General features: G+C 35.3%; 1 protein-coding gene across 2 annotated transcripts in view; it reads left to right on the forward strand.

Annotated features, from left to right (window-relative positions):
* kin17 (kin17 DNA and RNA binding protein) overlaps positions 1-24,854 on the forward strand; it is a 48,769-nt gene that overhangs the window by 18,892 nt on the left and 5,023 nt on the right. For both annotated transcript variants that reach the window (XM_081758839.1, XM_081758840.1), the window contains 2 exons: positions 7,233-7,483; positions 14,200-14,319. In XM_081758839.1, the coding sequence (XP_081614965.1) occupies positions 7,253-7,483; positions 14,200-14,319 (351 nt within the window). In that variant the 5' untranslated portion in view covers positions 7,233-7,252. The remainder of the gene's footprint in view (positions 1-7,232; positions 7,484-14,199; positions 14,320-24,854) is intronic.

Genomic DNA, 24,854 nt, shown 5'->3' on the forward strand with positions numbered 1-24,854 from the left:
ACCGTACACTACATTCTTTACGGTCTACCACAAGTAAAAGTTGAGGAGGTTAAATCAGACGAGTGTGAGGGTATTCAGTCGGGCCTCTTAGTCTTATACAGCGTACCGGTACAGTATTTTCCAGCTAGGGGCCGCGGTGACTCAGTGGTAGAGCGTTCATCTCTGGTGCATGGGGTCCTGGGTTCAAACCCTGCTCCCGCCAAGTGAACTTTGTGGTGGAAAAACACTGTGTGTGTGGGTTTTCTCGGGGTCCTCCCGTTTCCTCCCACTTTCTTCACTCCACCATTTCATTAATTACTCATCATCACCGGCTCCTTTAGCCTGGCCGACATAATCGTGGGACGTAAACCTCAAAAATTTCATTTCATTTCATATTTTCCAGATAGGCACACATCTGCTTGAAGGCGCGGCAGGACACCATTTTGTTAAATCAGAAATTCATCGCCACTAAACAAAGTCCTAATGGATGGTAAAATTAATGTATCCAGCATCTTCAAGTTAGCCTCGCCAGTTATCGTGCATTGAAAAAAATGACTGTCCAGTTAGTTCCCTTGATGATAGTCTACACCAGACATTGAATCATGAAGAATTGACCACTTGCTCAGCATGAACATGGAGATTTTTGGCGGCCCACTACACATTTCTTTCATTTGAGGTGAAACTCATACTGAAATATACCCTCATTAACGTCTTTGTTATGAAACTAGTGAGACAACATGTGTATTATACTAATAGTAATATACAAATAATAAATTATAATAGGATAATATGTTAAAGTTTTCATGTTATACCTATTACGTATAATAAAGTAAATAAATACATTTTACATACCTTGCATTTGTATGTTTAATAATATTTTTCAGTACCTTGTGTAGTTTTAGTACCTTCTTCAGGGAGAACTCCACGTTTGAATATAAAACGGGCTGACATTTATAGAGGTAAGGAGATAACCAACATTTAAATATCAACTTGATTGATATTCAAAGGTGAAGTTTTCCTTGATTAAGATGTCAGTACCACACAAGTTATTGAAATAATAGCACTAAAAGTAGAAATAATACTCATATTTAGGTGGAATTTATTTGTCTACCTTATTATATACATTGTATAATAATGTAAGCCTATACGTTTCTAAAAGTGTAGTACTCTGCAATATGTACAGTATTGAGCATTGTTGCCGGCGCAGGAGACGTTGATTTTATTTTGATTCAGCGTCCTTTTCAGCAGCGAGGCTATATGAGACGTGGACCTACAGCTTAACGTGAATCCGAACCGCATGATCTCTCGCCGGGAATCGAATCTGAGTTTCTCATACCAAAGGCACGTATGTGAACCGCTCAACCACGAGGATGTGGTTCGATTCTGCCTGCCTGAAAATTGATTTTAACTAATTATTAAATGCATGAATTTTTTTAAATAAAAAAAATCGCAATATACACTATGAGACTACGCAACACACGGTTGGGAACTAGTGCCCTACGTCACTTCACTCAGTCCATTTCGTATAGACTTTTTTTCTGCAGTTGCTTTTTCTGTCTTCTTCTAATATAAATAAAATAAAGGGTTCGTTTGTGTGTTTGTATGTCTGTCTGTCTATCTGTGTGCGACCTGGGGACTAGACGAGTGGAGCGAGAGTTACCAAATTTTGGTCACGGGTACCTTGGTCCAGACCCCAGACCAAGACGAAGCGTTTTTTTTTTTTTTTCTAATTCGAACCAGAGAGGGGGGCATTTACCGGGACATGTAGAAGTAATAGAAAATGACTGATGTTAGTGTCAAATTCATAGTTTTCGCCGACACTGAGATGAATGGTGAAATTCCGATCGCATTAACTTTCAAATTCACCCCATTCTGCTGCGGGCCGGAGGTCACCGGGGGATACCTAGACATGCAAAAATAATCCAAAATGACCGATATTAGTGTCAAATTCATAGTTTTCCGGACACTAAGATGAATGGTGACACTTTCACTAGTGATGACTTTCAAATTCAGCTACCATTGTATGCGGGTCGGGGGTCATTTGCGGAGGGGAGGTACCAAGACGTAAAAATAATCCAAAATGACCGATTTTTTTCTTTCGTTGTTCAGTTTGTTTACATAGGTATTTTATCTGACCCATGGGAAGAATGGGTATTTAAGCTAGTTCTGTTATATAATTTTAGTTTTATACTATAATTTTTGTACATGCTTTTTGTTTTCTACTATCCCACTTTATTAATTTTCGATTCTGTATACTTTTTATTTCTTTTTAATTGTTCATTTTTTTAACAATACAATATCTTTATAGACTTACTCTCCATTTATTATCCCGTCTCGCTTCAGCGTTCGCACTGACCAACGTACACGTTCCATTAGTTTTATGATCTTCCAGTAAACTCTCGGCTTCCAGCTTGTCATTACTATCACCTGACTGCAGTTCAATGTGGCAGTCACTTGGACTTTCACAGTTACTTTTCTGTTATTTCATTTTTGTTCTTCCTCGTCCTATCTGACGAATCCTTTAACATACAAGCTTATAATTACAAACTAAAGTACTAAAATAGTCCATATACGTAATAGAGAAGACTTCTGGCACATTCTTAATGTTAAGCTGTGACTATAACCACAATGTGCCAAAGTATTTAATCATGATACTTTTTCAACGGCAACTCTTGCTCTCTTCGTCAGTTATTCGATGAACATGAACATAGAAGTCGAAGATTCCAACTCAACTTATTTGTACATTTCTAACACTGCACTATAACACAAGTCATTCAAGGACGCGATGACTCAGTGGTAGAGCGTTTATCTCTGGGGCATAGACTTCCAGGTTCTATCCCAGCTCGCACCAAATGGACTTTGTGATGGACAAACACCGTATTCGACGGTTTTCTCGGGGCTCTTCTCATCCTTCGTACTTTCTTCATTCCACCATTTCATTTATTCTCATCATTTCTGTCTCTTTTAGCCTACATGGCATAACTGTGGAACGTAAAACTAAAAGATTTCATTCATTCATTTACATTTAAAAGTCATTTAATATGTTTGACTTTAATGTAACAAATTCTTGAATGAAACTATTGATAACAAAATTCCACTTCAAATCAAGTTTGCTATTGTTCAAATTTAGCTTAAGCTTGGTCAACATTGAGAATAGACTGAAATAGTGATGTCGTCATTTCCTTTCCGTTACCATGGTGATTGCCGTGTTTTTTTTCTATACAAACGCATGAAGCGAATGGTGTATTTTAAAGTCTAGTACAAACAAGGGCAACGGCTGTAAATGTATTTACAATTTTAAAATGTTTTAACGACTAATAAAGTTCGTGAGAAAGGATAGAGATTTAAATATGGAAATACATTTAGAAACAATGAATAAAATCAAGAAAATTCATAAAGAAAGACTAATATCTAAGTAACTTATTTCTAAAACCGACATATATCTAAGTGATAAGGTAGAAATCAAATAATGTAAACGTCATTATCACGTAATCCACCTGAAGAAGCAATTATAAACAATATAAACTCCATAACGTGCAGATTGACAAACTGTCGGCACAAGGAAAACTTTAAAATATATGATTTAAAAAAAAAAAAGAAAAAAGAAATTTTTTTTAGAACAATGTTAATTCTATTGGAACATTTACTTTTCTCATGCCCACTCTTGATAATGGAAGTGCACAATATTAACATCTACAATATTACAAAAGAAAGGGGAAAGAACCAAGTCTTTGGAATTTTTCAATCTGGACCATCAGTGTATACAGGTCAGATCTTTTCTTCTATTCCCTACCAACTTTTCTTAAAAAAAAAATAGTGCAATAAGAATACATCCAATTATGAATGGTTCAGCATATAATCTAAACAGCATTAATCCTGTTCACGTATGCAATATTATGATACTTATATTAATAAATCAAAAATTTTCCAGAATTATTTAAGGTTAATATCTGATTATGAACAAGATGAGTACATTTGTTTTCTCTTTTTTCTTTTGGGGGGCGCGGTGGCTCAGTGGTAGAGCGTTCACCTCTGGTGCTTGGGGTCCCGGGTTCGATCCCAGCCCCCGCCAAGTGAACTTTGTGGTGGACAAACACCGTGCTCGTGGGTTTTCTCGGGGTTCTCCCGTTTCCTCCCACTTTCTTCATTCCACCATTTCACTCATCTCTCATTATCACCGTCTCCTTTAGCCTAACCGGCATAACCGTGAGACGTAAAACTTAAAGATTTCATTTCATTTTTTCTTTTTTCTTTTGCTATATCTGTTTTTTTTTATTTGTTTTTTTTTAGTTTCATTGATTAGACATTTAAAAAGTAACATAAATATTTCATTTACTCTAATGTTTGCAATTGCGAAATATTTCATCAGTGTTTTTGCTCGGCATTTAGGTCCTTTAGGTATTTAGGCTACTTGTTGTTTAGAAAATAAAATGGCGATCACCATGGCAACGAAGAGGATGTGACGTCACACTATTTCAGTCTATACATTTATTGTGATTGGAAAACATTATGAAACCATATGTGCACCATTTTGTTCCACAACCTTTCGCCATTTTTCCAGCAACACTATAATTTCGTCACTAGAGATATTCTGTAGTTTCAAATCCAAGCCAAGAGGTTTTCACAGACCTCTTTTGAAACTAACTGAACACCATTCAGAGGGTTTTGCAGAGAGCGGTTCAAATAATAGTTTGACGATGCTAGGACCAGGCTATACGTTAGATGCATTAAAACCTCCCAGTCTAGTACTCTCAATTTCTGACGAGTCGATAAACATACTGTATATGAGTTCTAACATTGTTAGCTTGGTGTATAACACCCTTTCTGTTAACCAGTTTTGGTCATTCCTTTTGAATTGCTAGGCCACACTCAAGCTAATTGTTGACAGTACAGGGCTGAGTCTATCGTTCTGTCCGGCAGCAGCAGCTCGTGATGCACAATGCCCTTCCAGTCCCACCGAACTCAGCATAACTTTCTTGGGCGTCAGTATGGGCTTTGCCATTGACAGTGGAGCTTTTCGTTTCGACCACGCTTTTTTTTCTCCCATTGTTGTATGTTCTCTACTTCTTATCACTCGTGATCAGCCACTTCAGAAATGACTGGAGTTCTATTTATTTATTTATTTATTTATTTTGGGTTCAGGATACCACAGTATTGTACATGCGGTATAGAACATGTCAAATTCTATTATTGTCTATATAATAAACTACTACTATAGTTCCTTATACATCACATTAGTCTTACAACATGATACGTATACTTGTATATACATAGAAATACCATACCTTATCTATTCATCTACCTGGTTTTATTCATAGTGCGAGAATCTGTAGTTTTTTTTTTAAAATTACATTATGTTATCTTCATTTAGTATTTAGGAAATACGTATTGAAGACATCTGATTATAAGAATATCTAAATAAGTATGACTACTCATGTAATAATAAAATAAATACCTTCCTATTGATTCATACAACTACAAGTTTCTAGCTTGAGCATGTTCATAAAATTCCGTGACAGTATAAAAGCAGTGCTCTTGTAGGTACTTTGTTAGTCTTTGTTTAAAAAGGTGATCAGATTTTGAGTTTCTTATGTTGATGGGTAAGCTGTTATAAATTAGTATTCCTGTATATTTTGGACCTTTTTGGTAAAGTGCTGTATTATGAATGGGAATTGCAAAATCGCTTTTGTTTCTGGTATTGTATGTATGAATGTCACTGTTGCATTTAAGAGACAGGTATTTTCTTATAAAGATTGCCGTTCGTAATATATAAAGGCAAGGCAATGGGAAAATTTTAGGTTCACGGAATATTCTTTTGCATGACACTCTTTCGTTACGTTTCAGTAGAGATTCGCAGATAGAAATCCGATGGAGTAAATGTTTTTGAGTAGATCATGTGGTACCCAAACGTCGAGGTTCTTTTTTGTATTTAGCTTTCTCCAAGTGATTTGGTGATGGATATTTAGGTCATTGGCGATGTCATACATGCCGGTCTACCCCGATTGGCTGTGGCCGGCTGTGCTTGGTTTTGTTGTGTGTGGCTTTTTGCTGTGATTGGTTGTAAACTGCGAGAAGCACCTTGGACATCGAAATTTCGAGAACGAAAGCGACTAAACAATCTTTTTTGGGTGTTACTTTTCATAACGTGCCTGCCTGTAAACAGCACAAATTTCTTCACGGTGTTCCTGGAGAACGGTATTCCACTGAAATCCTGTTTGCCTTTTCCGCGGTGTAGTGGACCTGACTTTGTTTATATACAACTGTTTAACTTACAGAGACACTGAAAAGTGACGACATCAAGTATATGGATTGGTAATCAAAGTCTCCAGTTCTTAATCCAATCGAATTAGCCTGGAATGCTCTTGGAAAAAGAATTGCACAGGAAAGTCCACCACACCGGATCGCACAGGCTCTCAGAACTGCATTAAAGGGAGAATTGGATAAGATACCCAGGCTTTCCTGAACATTTTCATCGACAGCATACCAAATAGATGTGCAGGATGCTCTGCTGTACGAGGTGGCCATAGTGATGTGGTCAGAACTCTCTATACTCGGGAACTTTTATTTCGTGTTTTATCTCTTTGATATGACTTTGCATCTTTTTCCTCTATCACGTCCTGTTTCTGTGCACGGTTCATCCATCTTTTGATGATAAAGCTTGACTAATATCGGTATTTTTATATTCGTAATTTGCTGTACCTGAATCATGTTTCATAAGTTATGTGTTTGTTCCCTAGCAATAGTCAGTCAATGTAGTACCTTTATTAGATTTTAGGAACCGGCAAATATATGGTTAAACAGCGAGGACAGTAGGATTAGTCTATATACGTTTTGAATGGAAAGGGCAAAAAATGGGTATCCACTTTGTTGAAAGTGACTGTCCAATTTATTCATGTTGTTTAACGGTTAGTAGTCTGAGATTAAGAGACGATGCGTACGAAAAGTAATTACATTTATATTTAATTTTCTTATTTGTCAATAAATAAATAATGAAATAATACGATGAAAGACTGATCACAGGAAAGTTCCATATTCCATGACTGTTCGCAAAAATATGAATATCATAACAATGTATTAAATCTCGTATCATGAATACTATGGCGTTAAATTGTCAAATAATTTGTTTTAATAAAAAATAATACAAATGATAAAATGTGACGGTACTAATAAAGGTAACGTCCTTCAGATGTCATTTTCTTTTTATTTAGTACTGATCAATTTTGCATCTAAGTATATAAAATATATTTTTGCAGGAAGAGATACAGGTTCTCCGATGATTGTCGAGTGGGCTCCAGATCCACCGAAAGACGAGGGAAATGAGAGCATTGAGTCGTCTATTGTGCTCCCAATAGCTGCAGGGTTGGGTACGGTAGATGGAAGCAGCTCAGATAGTGAAGAGGAAGACCACGTCAATGCTGGCTACGAACTCCTTCCACAGGGTCTACCAGATGAAGAATATGAGAATAATAATAATAACGAAGATGATGACGATGATGAGGAGGATGTAAGCCTTCTTATAATAGTACTTAGTATATTTTCAAAAGTTGTACTTTCGAGTTATGTAAGGTAAATTAATCATTGTGGTAAACTAATCATGCAGAATCAAGCGCGGTGGAGCTAGTTAGCATTATCGTAGTTGTCGGTAATTTTTTTTACTAATCACTGTGCCTTTAGTTTTTCTTTTCTCGTTTTTTCTTAGTTTCCTCACCGATTGAATGCCATAGATGTCTTAATTAAAAACAGTTTCAATTTCAGTTTTTCCTTAACTTATTATTTGTACAGTCTTGGTCACAAAAAATGAGACCGCCTTCCAGAGACTAACGCCGAAAAGGTGACCTTAGATCCTTACGAATTCCTTTTATGTCTGACTCTTTCTCCCTGCATTTTTGCCACAGTGAGAGGTGGAAATGAAACTATAATATTGCAATATGCGAATGATAATTTCATTGTAGACAAACAAAATAACCACAATACAGAAAATCACGATAATTTTAAGTCGCAGGGAAAACATCGTAACTACGAGTAGACTACAGGGATTAACCGTCTTCTTCACTCAATTTAGTAATTCCTGCACTGCCAATTCCAGTGTCTCCAATACACACTTTTGTCCAGCTACCTTCGTTGGAGCCAGAACTAAGGAGTAATTTATGAAAAAAGCGTTGAAGTCAGCAGAGTAAAACCAAGAATATTTAAAAACATTTTGCTGTTTTCTGGTATAACATGTGATTCATCCGACGGGTCTGCATAGGAAATTGAGAGGGAACTATATTTCAGAACAACAAAGTAAAATATTTACTTGCAATGTCAGTATTACAACCTAGCAGAAAATAAAAAGCAAAAACTGAATAAATTTTACGGCACATAAGGCGAGTAAATTTTCTTTCTTTTTTTTAAAAAAAAACTGTTTAGAACGATATTTTTGACAAGGAGACAGATAAAGACTTCTGTAAGTTATTTTCTGTAAAGTCCTTCAGCAAGTAACACTGTAATTAGTATTCAAAGTAAACATATAAACACGATTAGAAGAATCTTTAAAATTACGAATTTTTACAAAACATACGATTTGTTTGTTACTTCTATCTCTGGTGCGTGATGTCTCTTGACTTTGTGGTGGACAAATACCGTGAGCTTGGGTGTTCTCGGGCATATCTCGTTTCCTCCCACTTTCTCCATTCTACCATTATCTTCCATCTCATTATTACCGTCTTCTTTAGTCTTGGTGCATAAACGTGGGACTTAAACAAAAATGTTCTTCTATTTTTTAAATTATACCCCAAAAAACTATTTTACGCTAAATTTCATAGCAATTCTACCTTTCGCCAGGAAGAGAAATTGGAATATTTAAAATGCAAGAATGATATTGAAGTTTCATTATTTTAAAATAGCCCTTACACATTTAAAATTAATTTTATCCAATTGAAAGAATGTAGGATTCTTATAACAACATTCCTTATTAGAAGTTAAGTAGCTTATATTTATGTGTTTATGTATATTGCATTTACAAACGTGTATATATATATATATATATATATATATATATGAAAATTCACAGCATTTTGTGTGTGTGTGTGTGTGACAAATAATAGCTATCTTGGACGGACTAAGGTTCTGTCATTTCACTTTTATTAAAATGCCTGTTTTAGGGGGGAGAGGGGTTTCAATGTGTGCCAAAGGTAGAATATCTCAAGTGCTCCAAGAACTCCTCATGTTAGGGAAATGAAACTTGGCGTATAAGCTCCTCATTAAGAAGAAGTAGACATGCCCCATCGTTTTCGGAAATTCCGCTTTTAAGAAGAAGAGCAATGTCCGATATTTTTATCAATACATTAAAAATTGCATCAAAGTTTTCTGTCTCATAATCATGGAGAAACAGGTTACATGTTTGAAATATTTTTTTGAATTGAACTAGGACTTGGCTCAGGCCGCGTTTTTGTCATGTCACAGTGCATATCTTAAGGGGAGGAGGGGCTTCAAATGAATGCAGAAAGTAACATTTCACAGAAGCCCTTCAACTTACGGAAATGAAACTCAGTGTATAAACTCATTATTTAAAAATAAATGAATGCTTATCCCAGCTTTTCTGGAAATTCCACGTTTATGGTGAAGGGAAGGGGAGTATTTTGAACTAAGTTTTCTACTCATTCAAATCGACGTTGTCTGTATCATCGGCTCCACTTGAATTTTTATGAGCACAGCATGTTTTCGACCCGTTGTATTATAATGTCATTTTTATTAAACTGAATATTCTTAGGGAAGAGGAAAAGTTCAAAATGATGTGAGAAATACAGTATCTTACTAGCCTCTTAAGTTTGGAAAATGAAACTCGGAATATAGATTGTTCATTAAAAATAAGTTGACACGTGTCCCAGCGTTCTCGAAACTTTCGCTCTAAAGCGAAAAGTGAACAGTTTCTATGTCCGTATTTTGATTTCCCAGTTTGTATTTAGCAAATGGCCAAAGTGAGAGAACCGTTTAACCGCTTAAAACTGAATATTTGAATATGGGCCTAGTTAGCACTTGTATCTACTGGGATTTTATACTTCAATTGAAATACATATCTAAGGCAGGGAGGGGGTTTAAATATAGTTTCAAATTCTTCACAGACCTTTCCTTTTCTTGCGAAGAACATATATTTCAGCCAGTAAAATATATATAAGAAAAACTATCCAAAGTTTTTTACACAATAAAGACTAAGAAAGATCCTTTAATTGATCTTTTTCAAGATATATTTTGAAAATACTTTTGTCCTAAATTAGTCAACCGGATTCCTAGAATATCCGACTTAAATCCAATGGAAAATCTATTAGCAAAAGATACTAAAACTTGACCTGACAACCCACCAAGAAGAGTTGACGAGCTATGGGGAGCTAGTTATTAATGTGTGGAAAGAAGTAGGACAGGGGCACTGGTATGTTGCCAGCGTAGTTAACTCCGTACTAAGGCGACTAAAAAGCAATAGAAGCTAATGGGGACTACACAAGATACTAATCTTGAACGAAGTCACAGCCTACATACGTAAAATCTCTTTATAGAGCTGCCTTGATGCATCCGTTTCTCCTGTAATTTGACTTTAATTTAGGCAATTTCCCAGCATACTTTTACAACATAGAATGATTATTTACTAGTAATAGGCTCACTGTTTCTCGTGGGCAAGTGCTTAGTGTTCTCGCTTTCAAAGCAATAGATCTAGGATCGATCCACGGTGGGGTACTTTTTTTGTTTTTACTAACGAGTAACATTTGTTTCAAAATCATTCACTGATAGTGGAATGTTTGAAATGACGACATAACAACGAGTAAGGAGAGTAACCATCTGTCAATGTTGCTTAGAGAAGTCATTGAAATCTGTACCATCAACGAAAATAAATATTATATATATATATATATATATATAACGCAAATTGGTAAACATTAAAAAAAAATGTAAAGGAAATGAATACAGAAAACAAAATAATGATGTTAATGAACGCAAGTTGGGAGGGAAAAAGGTCCACTTGTTATAACTCAAACAAAGAAGGTATAAAACATAGGTATAAATACATTTTTCACTGACATACTTGTCAGTCACCTAAAATATTTTGTCTAGGAAATTCTTCCTAATGCAATCGAAAAGTTCTTATAAATTATGAAATATATCACTTCTATGAAATGTCGCCAGCATATATAAGTATTTCCTAAACAAAATTACAACTCTCTATAATGTATATCCTTGACCAGAAAACAATATGGTATGGATGTACTTTGTTTATTTCGCCTTTAAGAGGTTTTCTGAGTGGTTTCAGACATTTATACTGTCATCTTTCTCAAAAGGTGAAGTTACTCACGTGAAAATCGGATCACTTTATGAAAAAGACTTGCTCTTTAGGTGCAAAAATTTTGTAATTAAAATTTAAACAACTGAATCTTGATAAACTTGTGATTTTTAGAGAAGAATTCTTGCGTGGATTTCTTGGTAAAAAACTAAAGGTTTACAAAGCTTCTAAAAACATGAACCATGTGTGAGTCTGTTCTTGGAGATAATTTTACGCATAACATATAACAGCTATTCAGAATTAAGGAAAAAGTAAGTAATTTCACGTAATTGATCTTAGAAACTATGTTGTGCACTATATATATATATATATATATATATATATATATATATATATTTATACACACATTAACAACTGTGTGTGTACTTCTGATGATGTAATTCTTATTCCTAAGATGATTTTCATATGGTAACCCGATCTTGTGAAGACTTCGCCTGTTGAAAAGGCACGATATAAGTTAATGAAACTCTTCAGGTAAACTCTCCAAGATACAATAAACAAGCTAGATTCATACTATCAATTTTTAAAAGAATCAAAAATGCGTCAATCACTTTCTTTTAATGAAAAACGTTCTTATAAACTAGAATGTCAGGGATTAGAAGTATGGTAAGGGGAGTTCAGGAATGAAAGTCATGAAAGTCATTAAAAGTAATTGAAACAAGCTAAAATTTCGATGACAGTTAAAGATTCCAAAGAGAAACTTGTTGATCAAGTGATTATACAAAGCTTAAATTATGTAAATGTCCGTCATTTGCCAATTTACAAGATTCCAGTATGTGGCATCAGTTCACAAGATTTAAAATCACTTAAAGGAGTAATAGGATACATATGAAGTAATTATGACAAAAACTGAATACTCACTTAAGCATCCAAATAGCAGTCCGAACGCAAACGTTTCAGCGACAAATTTTCGTCACCTTCAGTGCACATTCCATGAAAATTTACGTTGCTTGAAGAACTAATTTTTTTTAATAAATTTTCTTCACTGTAGAAATAATGTGTTAGCTTCGTGAAGTATTGTTGTTAAATTTCCTTGTTAATAACCAATGCTATCTTCTCATTTCCTTTATACAAATTCGGAGGGGATAAACAACTAATCTGTAGAAACAGTTATTAGCAGTTCTTAAAATACTGCTTTTAATTTTCCTGGTTTTATAACCTTTGCTCTTTTCCTGTTACGAGAGCTCAAAATTGAAGTTAAATAAATGCCGACAAGTTATTTTATATTTGTGCACAACAATTTAACTGTTCCACATCATTGTCTCTTAAAGTTCCGATACAAATAGCAGTCTAAATTCTTTAAAAGGGACTTCTAAAGCATGTGTTGCTTTCCCATCAACGGTACCTAAGTTTCACGTGAAACAACTGCAGGCAAGTTACATATCTAAGCTCAGAAACTCAATTATTTGAGATTACTTTGTCTTTAACCCTTCAGAGACAGATGTGCCATGTAAATACACAATCCATTGTTCCATTGATGGCGGATGTTGTATATAAACATAACATTCGGACGGAGAGGACGGGTGTGGTTTATAAGTCTCATTTACGTTTAATTTGTCAAATAACTCATTCAATACCCAGTAATAGGCATTAATATCTTGTAGGGCGTCCTTTTTTCTAGTCCCTAAAGGGTTATTCTTTGAAATCTAACTTCTTTTTTATCGTAATCTTTGTTGTTGCTGAAACCCTTGCGTTCGAATTCCTATTTGGATGCTTACGTGGGCAGGGGCGGATTAAGGGCGGAGCCAATGGAGCCCAGGCTCCAGGGCTCCCAGGCTCAGGGGCCTCCAAAGAATCCCTCTCTTTAATACTAAAATATAGCAATCAACTTATTATATTATAGGCTTCAGACCCATGCTATTCTTTTTCGCTCGTGGTATCGCTAAAGTTGTCTTCTTCCACTAGCGTCTTCACGATACTTATTTTGTGAGGAAGTGAGGTATTTTGGGCCTCTATTACAAACCAAATTATTAACTTGTGCAGGGTGTCTATCAATCACGAAAGTCACGAATGTCACAAAAAAGTCACGAAATCAGAAAACGATCATGAAAGTCACGAAATTTAGCTTTTGGGTCACGATTTTTTTAAAACTGTACAAATGTAAGTACAGATTGAAATATTTTGTTCTATAAAACGTCAAAGTTCAATACCAAAAATGTCTATCGTCGGCTTTAGACGCTACCAAATCGCAAGCAAAGTACGTTTCTATCGCATGGATGAAAATTCGGCCCAATTCGCATTGAAAATATTAGAAAATTTTATGATTTGGTAAAGAAAAGGTCACGAAAAGGTCGCGAAATTTCATTTTGGAATTTTAGTAGACACCCTGTTGTGGTGACAATTCCTTTGAAATATCTCTGTCATTAGAATGTCGTTTAATGACATAATAAAATCCTTTGCAGAGCAAAAGTGTAGGAAGAAAACTTTTCTAACAATGTACAGCTTTACCTATTTCTTTATGATTTTTCTCCTTTTATTCTATTAGTGTTTTTACAGGAACTGTTGACCATTTGGCTTGTATTTGGCATTTGTGTGTTACACTGCAGTATATGAGCATTTAACTGATAATAATGAATGTAATTAAACTAACTATTGTAAACATGGAACACATTATAATTACACCATAGTTCTCGGTGTCTTGATAAGCTTATGAGGCTGTGGAAGGCAGCAGCAGCAGCAAAAAAAAAAAAAAAAAGCGCTGGAATTATTTGTAACATAGGGCCCCTTGAAATAGTCGGCTTCAGGGCCCCAAAAGCCTTAATCCGCCCCTGTACATGAGTACTCAATTTTCGTTATGGTTATAGGATCAGAATTTAAGAGACGACTCGTATATTTAATAACAATTGTAATAACATAATAAAAAGCTAGACTAACAGCATCAATAAAGTACTTGTTTTATGTTTTTTTAGCTGCCCAGCCAAGACTTGAATATACATCATATGGGTGAAGAATCTGGTGTACTTAACAATGAGCCATCTTCTGCACGATTTCCTTCACAAATAGGAAATTCACAGGATTTAACATCAGAGGTATATTATTGTTTTATGTTACATTTCTTAAATTTCAATTTTATAAAGAACACATTCTGATTATTTTTTGTTAAAGCAAAGAGCACACCAAGTCTCCTTACTCTTTAGCAGCAATCAGTTTATTCCCATGATACGCTGTACATATATATATATATATATATATATATATATATATATATATATATATATATATATATATATATATATATATATACAGGGCGCAAAATTTCAAAGTCAGACGCACTCACCAATCCGAAAATGATGATCGCCATTATCTTTCACGTACAAATTATGAGAGTCCCCCCCTCCCCATGGCCTTTGGTTTGACAAAGAAAGAGATTAAATCAGGACATAAAATTTCAAAATCAGACAATTAGATTAAGGATAATCAATTTTGAATTTTATAATTCATATACATGTTAAAAAAAAATATCTTACCTTAAGACTTCACTTTGTGTAACGTTCTACGTATCCGTTGTGAAGACTTCACATTCTATGTTTTCTCTCACTCAGTGACAATTATTTTCGTGCGAAACAGAAACTGCGCAGCCCTGTGATTTAGACAGAACTATTTCAACTAAACACTGGTCGCCAGCTCTAAATTTCTAGTCGCCAGTGGCGACCGGAAATTTTGTGTCCTATATACATATATATATATATATATATATATATATATATATATATATATAAAATATACTATGTGATAATTAGACTAGTCCTTTACAGTTAGTGTTTTACACGGCAGTTTTTACTTAATACTTTCTTCCATGCAATGCCGTTCATGACTGCACAAAGTTATTTTAATATATTGTCAAATTAATTATTTGTTTCTTATTAAGTAATAGAAATTTTATTTGCTGGTATATATTTATATTTATTTACATATTTATATATATTTATATATATTTGCTGGTAGGTGTATGCTATTTTCCTTCTTACGCGTATTTTTAGTTGTCTTCTCATACACGTCAACTACTAAGATTATACTTGGAAATTTTTTTCGTTGTCTCAGAATAAATCCCTCTCTCCCAGTTAAAAAAGGAAGGAAATGTAATGTTAAACTTTTTTTAAACTATTTTCCACGCTTTTAGTGTGTTCAGTGTTGTATGCTGTCATTACGGTTTTATTTAATCTATTTATTTTCCATATAAATATGCAAAATAAGTATTATCATTAATTTCACTAAACATTATCTCTTTGGTCTCGTACTTTACCAATTTTATCTTCCACTTGCAGTTCTATGTATTTGTTATTCATATCTACCTAACTCTGTTTTTACTGGAAATAGTCAGTCTTATGTACTCTGTTTTGGCATTATTTATTCCTGCTGTGTGTTCGTGTACCAAAGCCACTTATAATTAAGTGTATTGTATGATCAACAGCAAAGACTTCTTAATATTTACAAGCATTTTGATTTGATTGATTTCTTATTGTGTCTTCTTTCGTTTCTGTTCAGCGAAACTGAATTGGTAAAATTGTAATCAGTTTCTAAAATTTTGAGAGAATGTGTAGTTTATTAGGTTGTGTTGACGACCCTTTTCCGTAGAATTTTGAAATTACCCTTCACTGTGAAACCCTCTTCTATGTTCAGAAAATAATATACTCTTTTAATTTTTATTGATTTTTCAGCTCTTATTTTCTCTCTCACTAATTTGTTATTTTCTTTCTTTTACTGTAATCGTATACTAAGGTATTTTCTTTAATGTACGATTCGTAAATAATGTGCAAGCCATTAGTAACAAATGTGTTTGTATCCACACCATCATTCAAAAGCAAAGAGGTACACAATGTAATAGTTTTTATTTTTATATTTTTAGTGCTAATTATACAAGCTACTTTTTCCTTTTATTTATTTAGTTTTATACTCCATAATTATGCTAAATTAAACTGAGCTTCCTGGCAGGAAACCCTGGAGGCTTTAAACTAATCAGCTGGCGATTTGTAGGCTAAATGGAACCTGGGACTCCCACTATGAATTAATCCTGGGAATATAACTTCGCTAACTTTCGAGTATTGGAGCCCAATATAAACATTGTGGTTGCTGTAACTTGTAATATATAACTTATTTCTGATGAACAGAAGAATGCCTTCACAGAAGCACTTTAGTTTGTCTTCATTTCATACTGATTTTGTGTGAAAGAAGTTTCCTATTATACGTTATATAGTATTTATGTATTGTAGTTATTGTAGTTGCCGCGTTGCTTTCATATGAATATGAGAATAGTGTGACAATAGTCATATATATATCGTATAGTTATATATATATATATCGTATATATATATATATAAAAGAAAACAGTGAAGACAACACTACATAAAGAATACACCATAAGATGTTTCGCGGAACTTTTCATCAAATAGAGAGAAGTGGAGAATAGTACGTGTGTGTGTTCATTTAGGCGCCATGTTGGAATCAGTTGGGTAATTTGGCGTTCATGTGTATACTTCACAGCTCTGCTTTTCTATATTTTTAATTTTTTTTTTTATATGGCATTTAGAAAAAGCTGTTATAATGTACTATATATAGTGTTGGCAATATAATGGTAAAAAATTACTTTTAGTTTGACATATATATATATTTGCTCACCTATTATTTGAAACTAGCTAAAAATCCGTTCTTCTCATGGGGAAATAGGGTTTATGAGGTTTTCAAACGGTAAAGCTTTTCATCATTACGAAAAATTTGAGCATCCTTCCCCCTCCTCGTAGGATGTACATTTCAGTCAAAATGTACTTGTGAAACTGCATTAATGTTGTAATATCTTCTCTATTCTTTCGTCTTCCCTGATTGCTGTCGCTTTGTTTCTTTCGTCTAACCTCTTCTGGTGCTGTTCTAACTCTGTCGTTGGACATAGCATGCCTGGTTTTTCTTCTTAAGTTTGTTCGTCTCTTCGTTGCCATTTTGTGCTCTGTGTTGGTAGAATACGTTAGAAACAACGGAAAGTATTTCATGACGTGTAACAAAAAACAGAAAATATTTAAATGTAATAATTAATGAGTCCATTGTTGTGGCCTAAAATATTCTATTTTGCAGAGTGGCGACAAGCCTGGAAAACCGGGAAACTTCAGGAAATTTGAAAACGGGGAAAAAATCACGAAATTCTGCTAAGAGTAAGGGAATTTCGATTTGCTAAGGATGAGATTTTAAAAACATTTGAAATGCAATTTTAAAGACTATTTGGGATGCAGTTCTTTAATTGGCAAGTTCAAACTTAGAAACTTATCTATCTTGTCTTCTACCAACAGTGTTGTAACAAACTTATGTTCTATGGTTGTGGACATAATCGTTAGCTTTTGCTTGTGCAGCGGAATATCATATTTGTGCATCATTCACAAAGTTCAGTTGGATCAGTAATCCAATGGTAAAATCATTTTCGACGAGCGCAGAATTCCAACTTTTTTCTTTTTCGTTCCCACAAGTTTCGATTTTGCCGGAATTTTCTGCCCTGCATTAATTGAGAGTAGCTGTCACACAAATGAAAGGATTTTGAAATACGGTTACTCTTATTTGAGTTTCTGTGTTTTGATAGTAATGTATTTTAATTTATAAAGAGGTTTGTAGTGACAGTAAGATCGTTATGACCACAATGTGTGGTCTATGGAACTGTCCGAACCATTCAATTGATTCATATTTACTCCTTGTCCTTCATCATTCATTTATTGTCTGAAGGAAAAATCTGTTCAATACGGATAAATGAATTGTAGCTTTTCAACCTCCCACAGTTTAAGTTCAGAAATGGAGTGAAAATATGGTGATTTTTTAAAATACAATTTGAAGAAAAGTAAATAAAAAGTACGGGCCAGGGTACTAAACTTTCTCACTGTCATTCCTTACACCGAGTCATGTTATGCTGCAGTTACTAACGAGAAATTTTCTTGTGAAATAAGAAACTAAATTATAAGACTTCTTGGGAAACTTCATGCAATAAAAAACACATCCTCAAAATTAAACTACCCCTTGTGGGTTTTTCATAAGAAATGCCTCACGACATTTGTTAGGGTTACTACGGAAATAATTGTTTATCAAATATCAACAATATCGCATGAGTTGTAATTGAGAAAACTGTCGAAAAAAAAAAAGAAAAGAAAAACTCTTACCTCAAAGAGTAAACTAGCCATTGTGGATATTTTCGTAGAAAGTTATTTACTCAGTAATATATAGTTATTAATGAAATTTATTCCCGAAATAGAAACAAAATCGCCTGAGTTGGTTTTTGAGGAAATCATTCGAAAAGAATCACTCCAAGAAATAAAATAACCCTCTTGAACTTTTTTTCTAGGACAAATGAGTTATACATTATCAGATTATGAAAGATAAACAAAATCACCAGACTCAATTTTGAAAAAAATCACCCGAAAAGTACTCACCGCCACGAATAAACTACAATCGTGGCGGTGAGTACTTTTACTACTATAATGAGAATATCGTAGATCTTTCTCAGAAAAATTACTTACACCACAGTATAGAGTTGCTAATACAAATTGGTATTTGAAATATAAGGAAAATTGTTAGAGCCTTTTTCCAGAAAATTTGTATTTTTTAAAAATTTTTACCCTTCAGTAAAATACCCATATTTTGGGGGTAGGAAGAAAATTCGAGAAACTCTTGTAGAGAATCTTAGATTTTGTGCGAATTCATTGACCGATATGATTTCCAGGCAAATAACACGTTAGATTGGCAAGGACGACGGATATTCAAAATCACTTTTTCGATATATAGGGGCCATGAAACGTGTAAATGGGTTGAAATAGCGAAGTCGATTCTTTCACAATCACTTCCTTCTCTTCTGCTTCACACTAGTTTTTGTTTACAATCAGACACGACTAAATTTGTGGCGAATAATTGGGTTTACAGCTGTTGCAACATATAAACGTAGTTTTTGAATAAGTCACATTTTATTTTACGTCGTAATAACTTATGCAAAACAGAATCTGTAAACTGATGGGAATTTTGAATGATTAGTATTATTATTAAGTATTCTGCCTTTCGGCAGATCCTGGGACTAATGATATTTTTTATTATTTTTTAAAATTTATTTATTTATTTATTTATTTTTTTTTTTCAATTTTAGATTTTGGCCTGGAAATTTGTCTTCCACTTTTGTCGATCTTCAGCTTCCTCTTTTAACTCCCAATATTTTCTCCTATCTTTCAAATCATAGATCAGCTGTGTTCTTCTTCTTCCTATTCCTCGCTTCCCTTCCATCTTTCCTTCTATGGTGGTGTGAAGAAGACAATTTCTTCGCAAGATGTGTCCAATCCAATTGGCCTTTCTACGAAGGATGGTGGCTAGAAGTGTCCTCTTTCCTTCTATCCGTTTTAAAACATCTTCGTTTGTTGCTCTCTCTGTCCATTTTTTCTTCTCTATCTTCTTCCAACACCACATTTCGAAGCTCTCCAAATATTTCCTCTCTAATTCCGTAATGTCCAAGTCTCTGAACCATACAGTCCAAAGCTCCAAATATAGCACTTGACCAACTTCTTCTTAAGTCCAACATTGAGCCTGCTAGTTAAGAGTGATCTTTTCTTGTTGAATTGTTCTTTAGCTATGGAAATTCTTGACCTGATCTCTTTGGTGCAGTAAGCGTCTCTCGGCAAAATACTTTCCAGATACTTGAAATTATCGACCTCTTCAAGTTCTCTTTGTTCTACTCTGATCCGTAAGGGCGTGTTTCCACGGGATATTCTCATGACTTTCGACTTTTCGATGTTAATTTCCATTCCATATAGTTTTCCAGTGTCAACTATTTTGTCAATCATCTCCTGTAGTCCTCCTTCGGTTTTAGCTATTATAACCGTATCATCTGCATACCTGATCTTGTTAATGATCTGCCCTCCAATCTTGAAATCTTCAATTCCCATTAATGCTTCCTTCCTTAAACATTCACTGTAAATGTTGAATAATTGGGGCGACAAACTACATCCTTGTCTGACTCCTCTTCCAATCTCCACACAATTGGTTTCTCCTTCATTCAAGCGCAGCTTCACTCGTTGTCCTGTGTACAAGTTTTGAATGAGTCATCGATCTCTCCAATTGACTCTGATTTCTTTAAGTATTTTCAGAAGTTTCGTCCAATTGATTCGGTCGAAAGCTTTTCGCCAGTCGATGAAGCACAAACACAACTCTTCCTTTACATCAAGAATTCTTTCTGATATAATTCTCATCAATCCAATAGCATCTCTGGTGCCTTTTCCTTTCCGGAATCCAAATTGATCTTCTTCTAATCTCTCATCTATCTTACTTTCCAGCCGCCTATTCAGTATGCGTGCAATGATCTTTCCAGTATGGGAAATCAGGCTTATGGTTCTGTGATCGCTGCACTTCTTTGCTTGGTTTTTCTTGGGCAATGCAATCATTGTAACATCAAGAAAATCTTTTGGCCATTCTCCACTCAAATAGATCTTGTTAATAAGTGAAGTCAGTACTTTCATTGCGTTGTCTCCTAATCCCTTGAGCAAATCTACTGGTATGTCGTCTTCTCCAGTGGCCTTTCTCCTTCGCATGTCTTTTTGATTGCTTGTACTACTTCACTTTTCAATATACAGTGAAACCTCTACTAACGGACACCTCTATAAAGCGGACACCTCCCATAACGGACATATTTTGTAATCCCCAAACACTGTAATAGGAAACAACATGTTGGCAAACCTCTCTAAAGCGGACACTCTCTAGTACGGACACGGACAGTCTTTTTTGTCTTTTATAGGTATTATTTACCTCCATATTACGGACACTTTCTCTAGAAACAAGTTGGAAAGTGCAGTAAAAATACACTTTTAGTAATTCATACGTATATAACCAAGGAAGAACATGTGGATGTGACATTTTGCTTCCTCAACTGTCTGTTCAGCAACCCAGAGGAAGGGTCTCTGTTTCACAACACCCTTATATCCTTTGCTTGCATTCCACTCCCACCCAACCTGCTTCAGAAACAAAAGTGATTGACAGCTGCCCACTGTTTGGAATGACACATCATTCTACTGTCCCGCTGGAATCTCTAACCAAACAGAAGACAACGGTACGCATGTTGTCTTTTTTTTTTTTTTTTTTTTTTTTTTTTTTTTTTTTTTAAGTCATTGCTGGACTGCAATTAACTCACAAATTAAAGCAACACACCGAAAACGTAGTAAGTAGCGATAAGTGTAAAGTGCAGAGAACTAGAACATCTTATTCCCATGTTGTGCCTCGAATTGGATGACGCAAGATAATGCAGATACAGTAACATTTTGGTAATATTCATAAATACGTGATTCATGCAAAAATATTGTTTTCTAATTGCATTATTTATTATTGCATTACATTGTTTATTAATTTACGTAAGAAAATATTGAAACCTCTGTAAGGCGGACACCTCTCTATAGCGGACAATTTTTGATTTCCCACGGCTGTCCGCTTTAGAGAGGTTTCACTGTACTAGGTTCTTTTTCATCACCATCCACCTCTTCCTCTTCTTCGATCGCAATATCTTTGGGGTGGTTCTTCTGATCATACAGATCTTTTATGTATTCCTCCCAAATTCTAAGGATTCTTTGATGGTCAGTGGTTACATTACCTTCTTGATCTTCGATGCCGAACGTTCGTATACTTTTGTTAGTTTTCCCTCCTAATTCTTGTGCTTTCTGGTACATCAGATCATATCTTCCGCGCCGTTGAAGTTCCATTATTTCTTCACATATCTGTTCCATGTAATTTTCTTTGGCTTTGTCTGTCTCTCTTCTCATTTCATTATTCAGCCTTCTGTATTCCATGATGTCCGTGTTTTTCGCCCTTCTGCGTTCTTCCATCTTAAGCATTGTTTCAGTTATCCATGGTTTTCTCGGTGCTCTTTCCATCCTGCCAATGTTATTGTGGAGTGTGTCAAGTAGAATCTGTTTAACTTTTCCCCAACTATTCTCTATATTGTCAACCACATCGCCCATTGCACAGAATTTTTCTTCAATTTCTTTTTTCACATCATCGTCGATATTTCTTAATCGCTCCAAGTTCCATTTTCGATTTCTCTTCCCATTTTTCTTGATCGACTTGAACCAGGTTTGCACTTCCACCACCAGGAGATTGTGATCCGATTCAATGTCCGCTCCTGGCAGTGTCTTCACATTTCGTACACTATTCCTGAAACGTTGCTTCACAAGAATGTAATCGATTTGGTAGCGTTTCCTATCTTCTGGACTTTTCCACGTGTACAGCTGGGTTTTTCTTTTCTTAAATCACGTGTTTATGACCACCAGATGATGTTGCCTACAGAGTCAATAATAACAATAATAAAGCAATAATAGAATTATAATAATAACACTAGCCTGCGATGATTTTATTGCATAAGTGCAATATATTTCTCTGATGTGGTGATTGCCACCTAAGCCTAAAAGTGAGGTTAGTTTTGTCTCATCACACCACATTTTGTGACAAAATCGAGATAGTCATTTTACCTATTCATTCATATGCGTCTCAAGCCAGGAGGACTAAACATTCTGATTGTCTGAAATGCTATTACTCTCATAGCGTGAAATGTTGTAGCAGTAGCTAATCAACAGCTTATCGTGTCCGCCTAGCGGTACGGTACAATAGTAACACCTAGCGGCATTGTTTTGTTTAGTATATTGCTTTTCCTGCTAATGATTCACACAGTTTCGTTGAAAACTACCTAATTGTGCTCAGTGCTTTGAAGTCCCTAATATCGTGGTGTGTGCTTATTATTTAGTGACGAAAGTGAAGTGCTGGTTCGCAGACTTTTCGATATGTAGCGTCGAGGTTGTAAGAATAATGCAGATATATTCCGTTATATATGTGGGACATTTGTGTCCATGAAACAACGGCGCAATATAACTTCCTTTGTGCGAAAGGCTTATCTTGCGTATTTTGGTATAGCATTGAGAGATCAGGAAAAGTCGTGGGCACCACATAAGTTTTGTCGAACATGCATCGAACAACTGCGGCAATGGATGAAAGATGAAAGACGAGCATTGCCGTTTGGAATCCCCACTGTGTGGCGTGAGCCTACTGACCACAACACCAATTGCTACTTTTGTTCTGTGAACGTGAAAGGTTTCAACAGTAGGAACAGGGTTAAAATTACTTGCCCAACTACAATTCCATCCGTCAGTTTACCAGTATCCTATGGTTCTGACATGTGTGTCCCACAGCCACCAGACCAATTAAACGAAGCCTCTTCCGAATCTCCTAGTGACAACAATGACAATTCGACTTTGACCTACAAGAAGCAACAGAGCCTATACTTTTCGAACAGAGTGGTTTAAATGATTTAGTTCGTGACCTTGGTCTCACAAAGGAATCTGCCGAACTACTGGGATCACGACTAAAGTAGAGAAACCTGTTGATGCCTTAGACGACGTACTATTGGTATAGGCATCGTGGACAAGAATTTGTTGCTTTCTTTTCTGCAGAAGATAATATAGTATTTTCCAACAACATTCCGGAGTTAATTCTAGAATTAGGATCGCCTGACTATGATCGATCTCAATGGAGACTTTTCATCGATGCTTCCAAACGGAGTTTGAAATGTGTACTCCTACACAACGGAAACAAGCTAGCATCCATTCCAGTTGCTTCTTCTGTTGTCACGAGGGAAAGCCACAAGAACCTTGATTTGATGTTGAACAAGATAAAGTACCACGAACATCAATGTAAAATATGTAGGGATTTTAAGGTTATCATTCTTCTGTTGGGTCAACAGTCAGGCTATACGAAATTCCCATGTTTTCTGTGTGAGTGGGACAGTCGGGCAAGGGCAGTCCACGGAACTCAAACGGAATGGCCAGATAGGCAGTGGAATGTTGGTTCGAAAAACTTACAACGCGCAAGTCTTGGTAGTTCACATGATATAATGTTACATCCCCTTCACATTAAGCTTGGCTTAATGAAGCAATTTGTAAAGGCTCTAGATACTGAAGGTGAGTGCTTCAAATATCTGTGTCGAAACTTTATTGGCATCAGTAATGCAAAAATTAAAGAGGGCATCTTCGATGGGCCAGATATTAGGAAACTTTTTGGTTACGCAAATTTTGAAAATGTCATGAACCAGAACGAGCGTTCAGCATGGCAAACTTTCCGAGATGTAGCGAAAACCTTTATTGGCAACAGAAAGGATTCAAACTATAAAGACGTGGTGGAAAGAATGCTGTTTTTCAATTTGGACTATTTTCCAGACAATTTTGGAGTCGTGAGTGAGGAACAAGGAGAGAAATTTCATCAGGGCCTCAAGGAACTCGAATGTCGTTATCAAGGAAAGTGAAATTGCAACATGTTTGCAGATTACCGCTGGTTGTTGCAGAGAGAAGATTCTGCAACTAGTCACAAGCGTGCTGTGACAAGACGCAGTTTCTCAGGGAAGAGGCGTAAAACCCACTAATGTGGATTTTTTGTGCGGCATGTCCTGACCTATGGGTGCGTTATTTCCTCCTTTAAAATGGCGCAGATGAGAGCACAAATTCCAAAACACTGTGGAGTTTACATTTGCGTGTTTTAAGAGTCTTACTGTTTTATAGTGAATGCTTATCCATAAACATTGCTTCTTTTT

The sequence above is a fragment of the Thermobia domestica genome, chromosome 5, assembly GCF_964235325.1.
Source record: "Thermobia domestica chromosome 5, izTheDome1.hap1.1, whole genome shotgun sequence".
Taxonomy (NCBI): Eukaryota; Metazoa; Arthropoda; class Insecta; order Zygentoma; family Lepismatidae; genus Thermobia; species Thermobia domestica.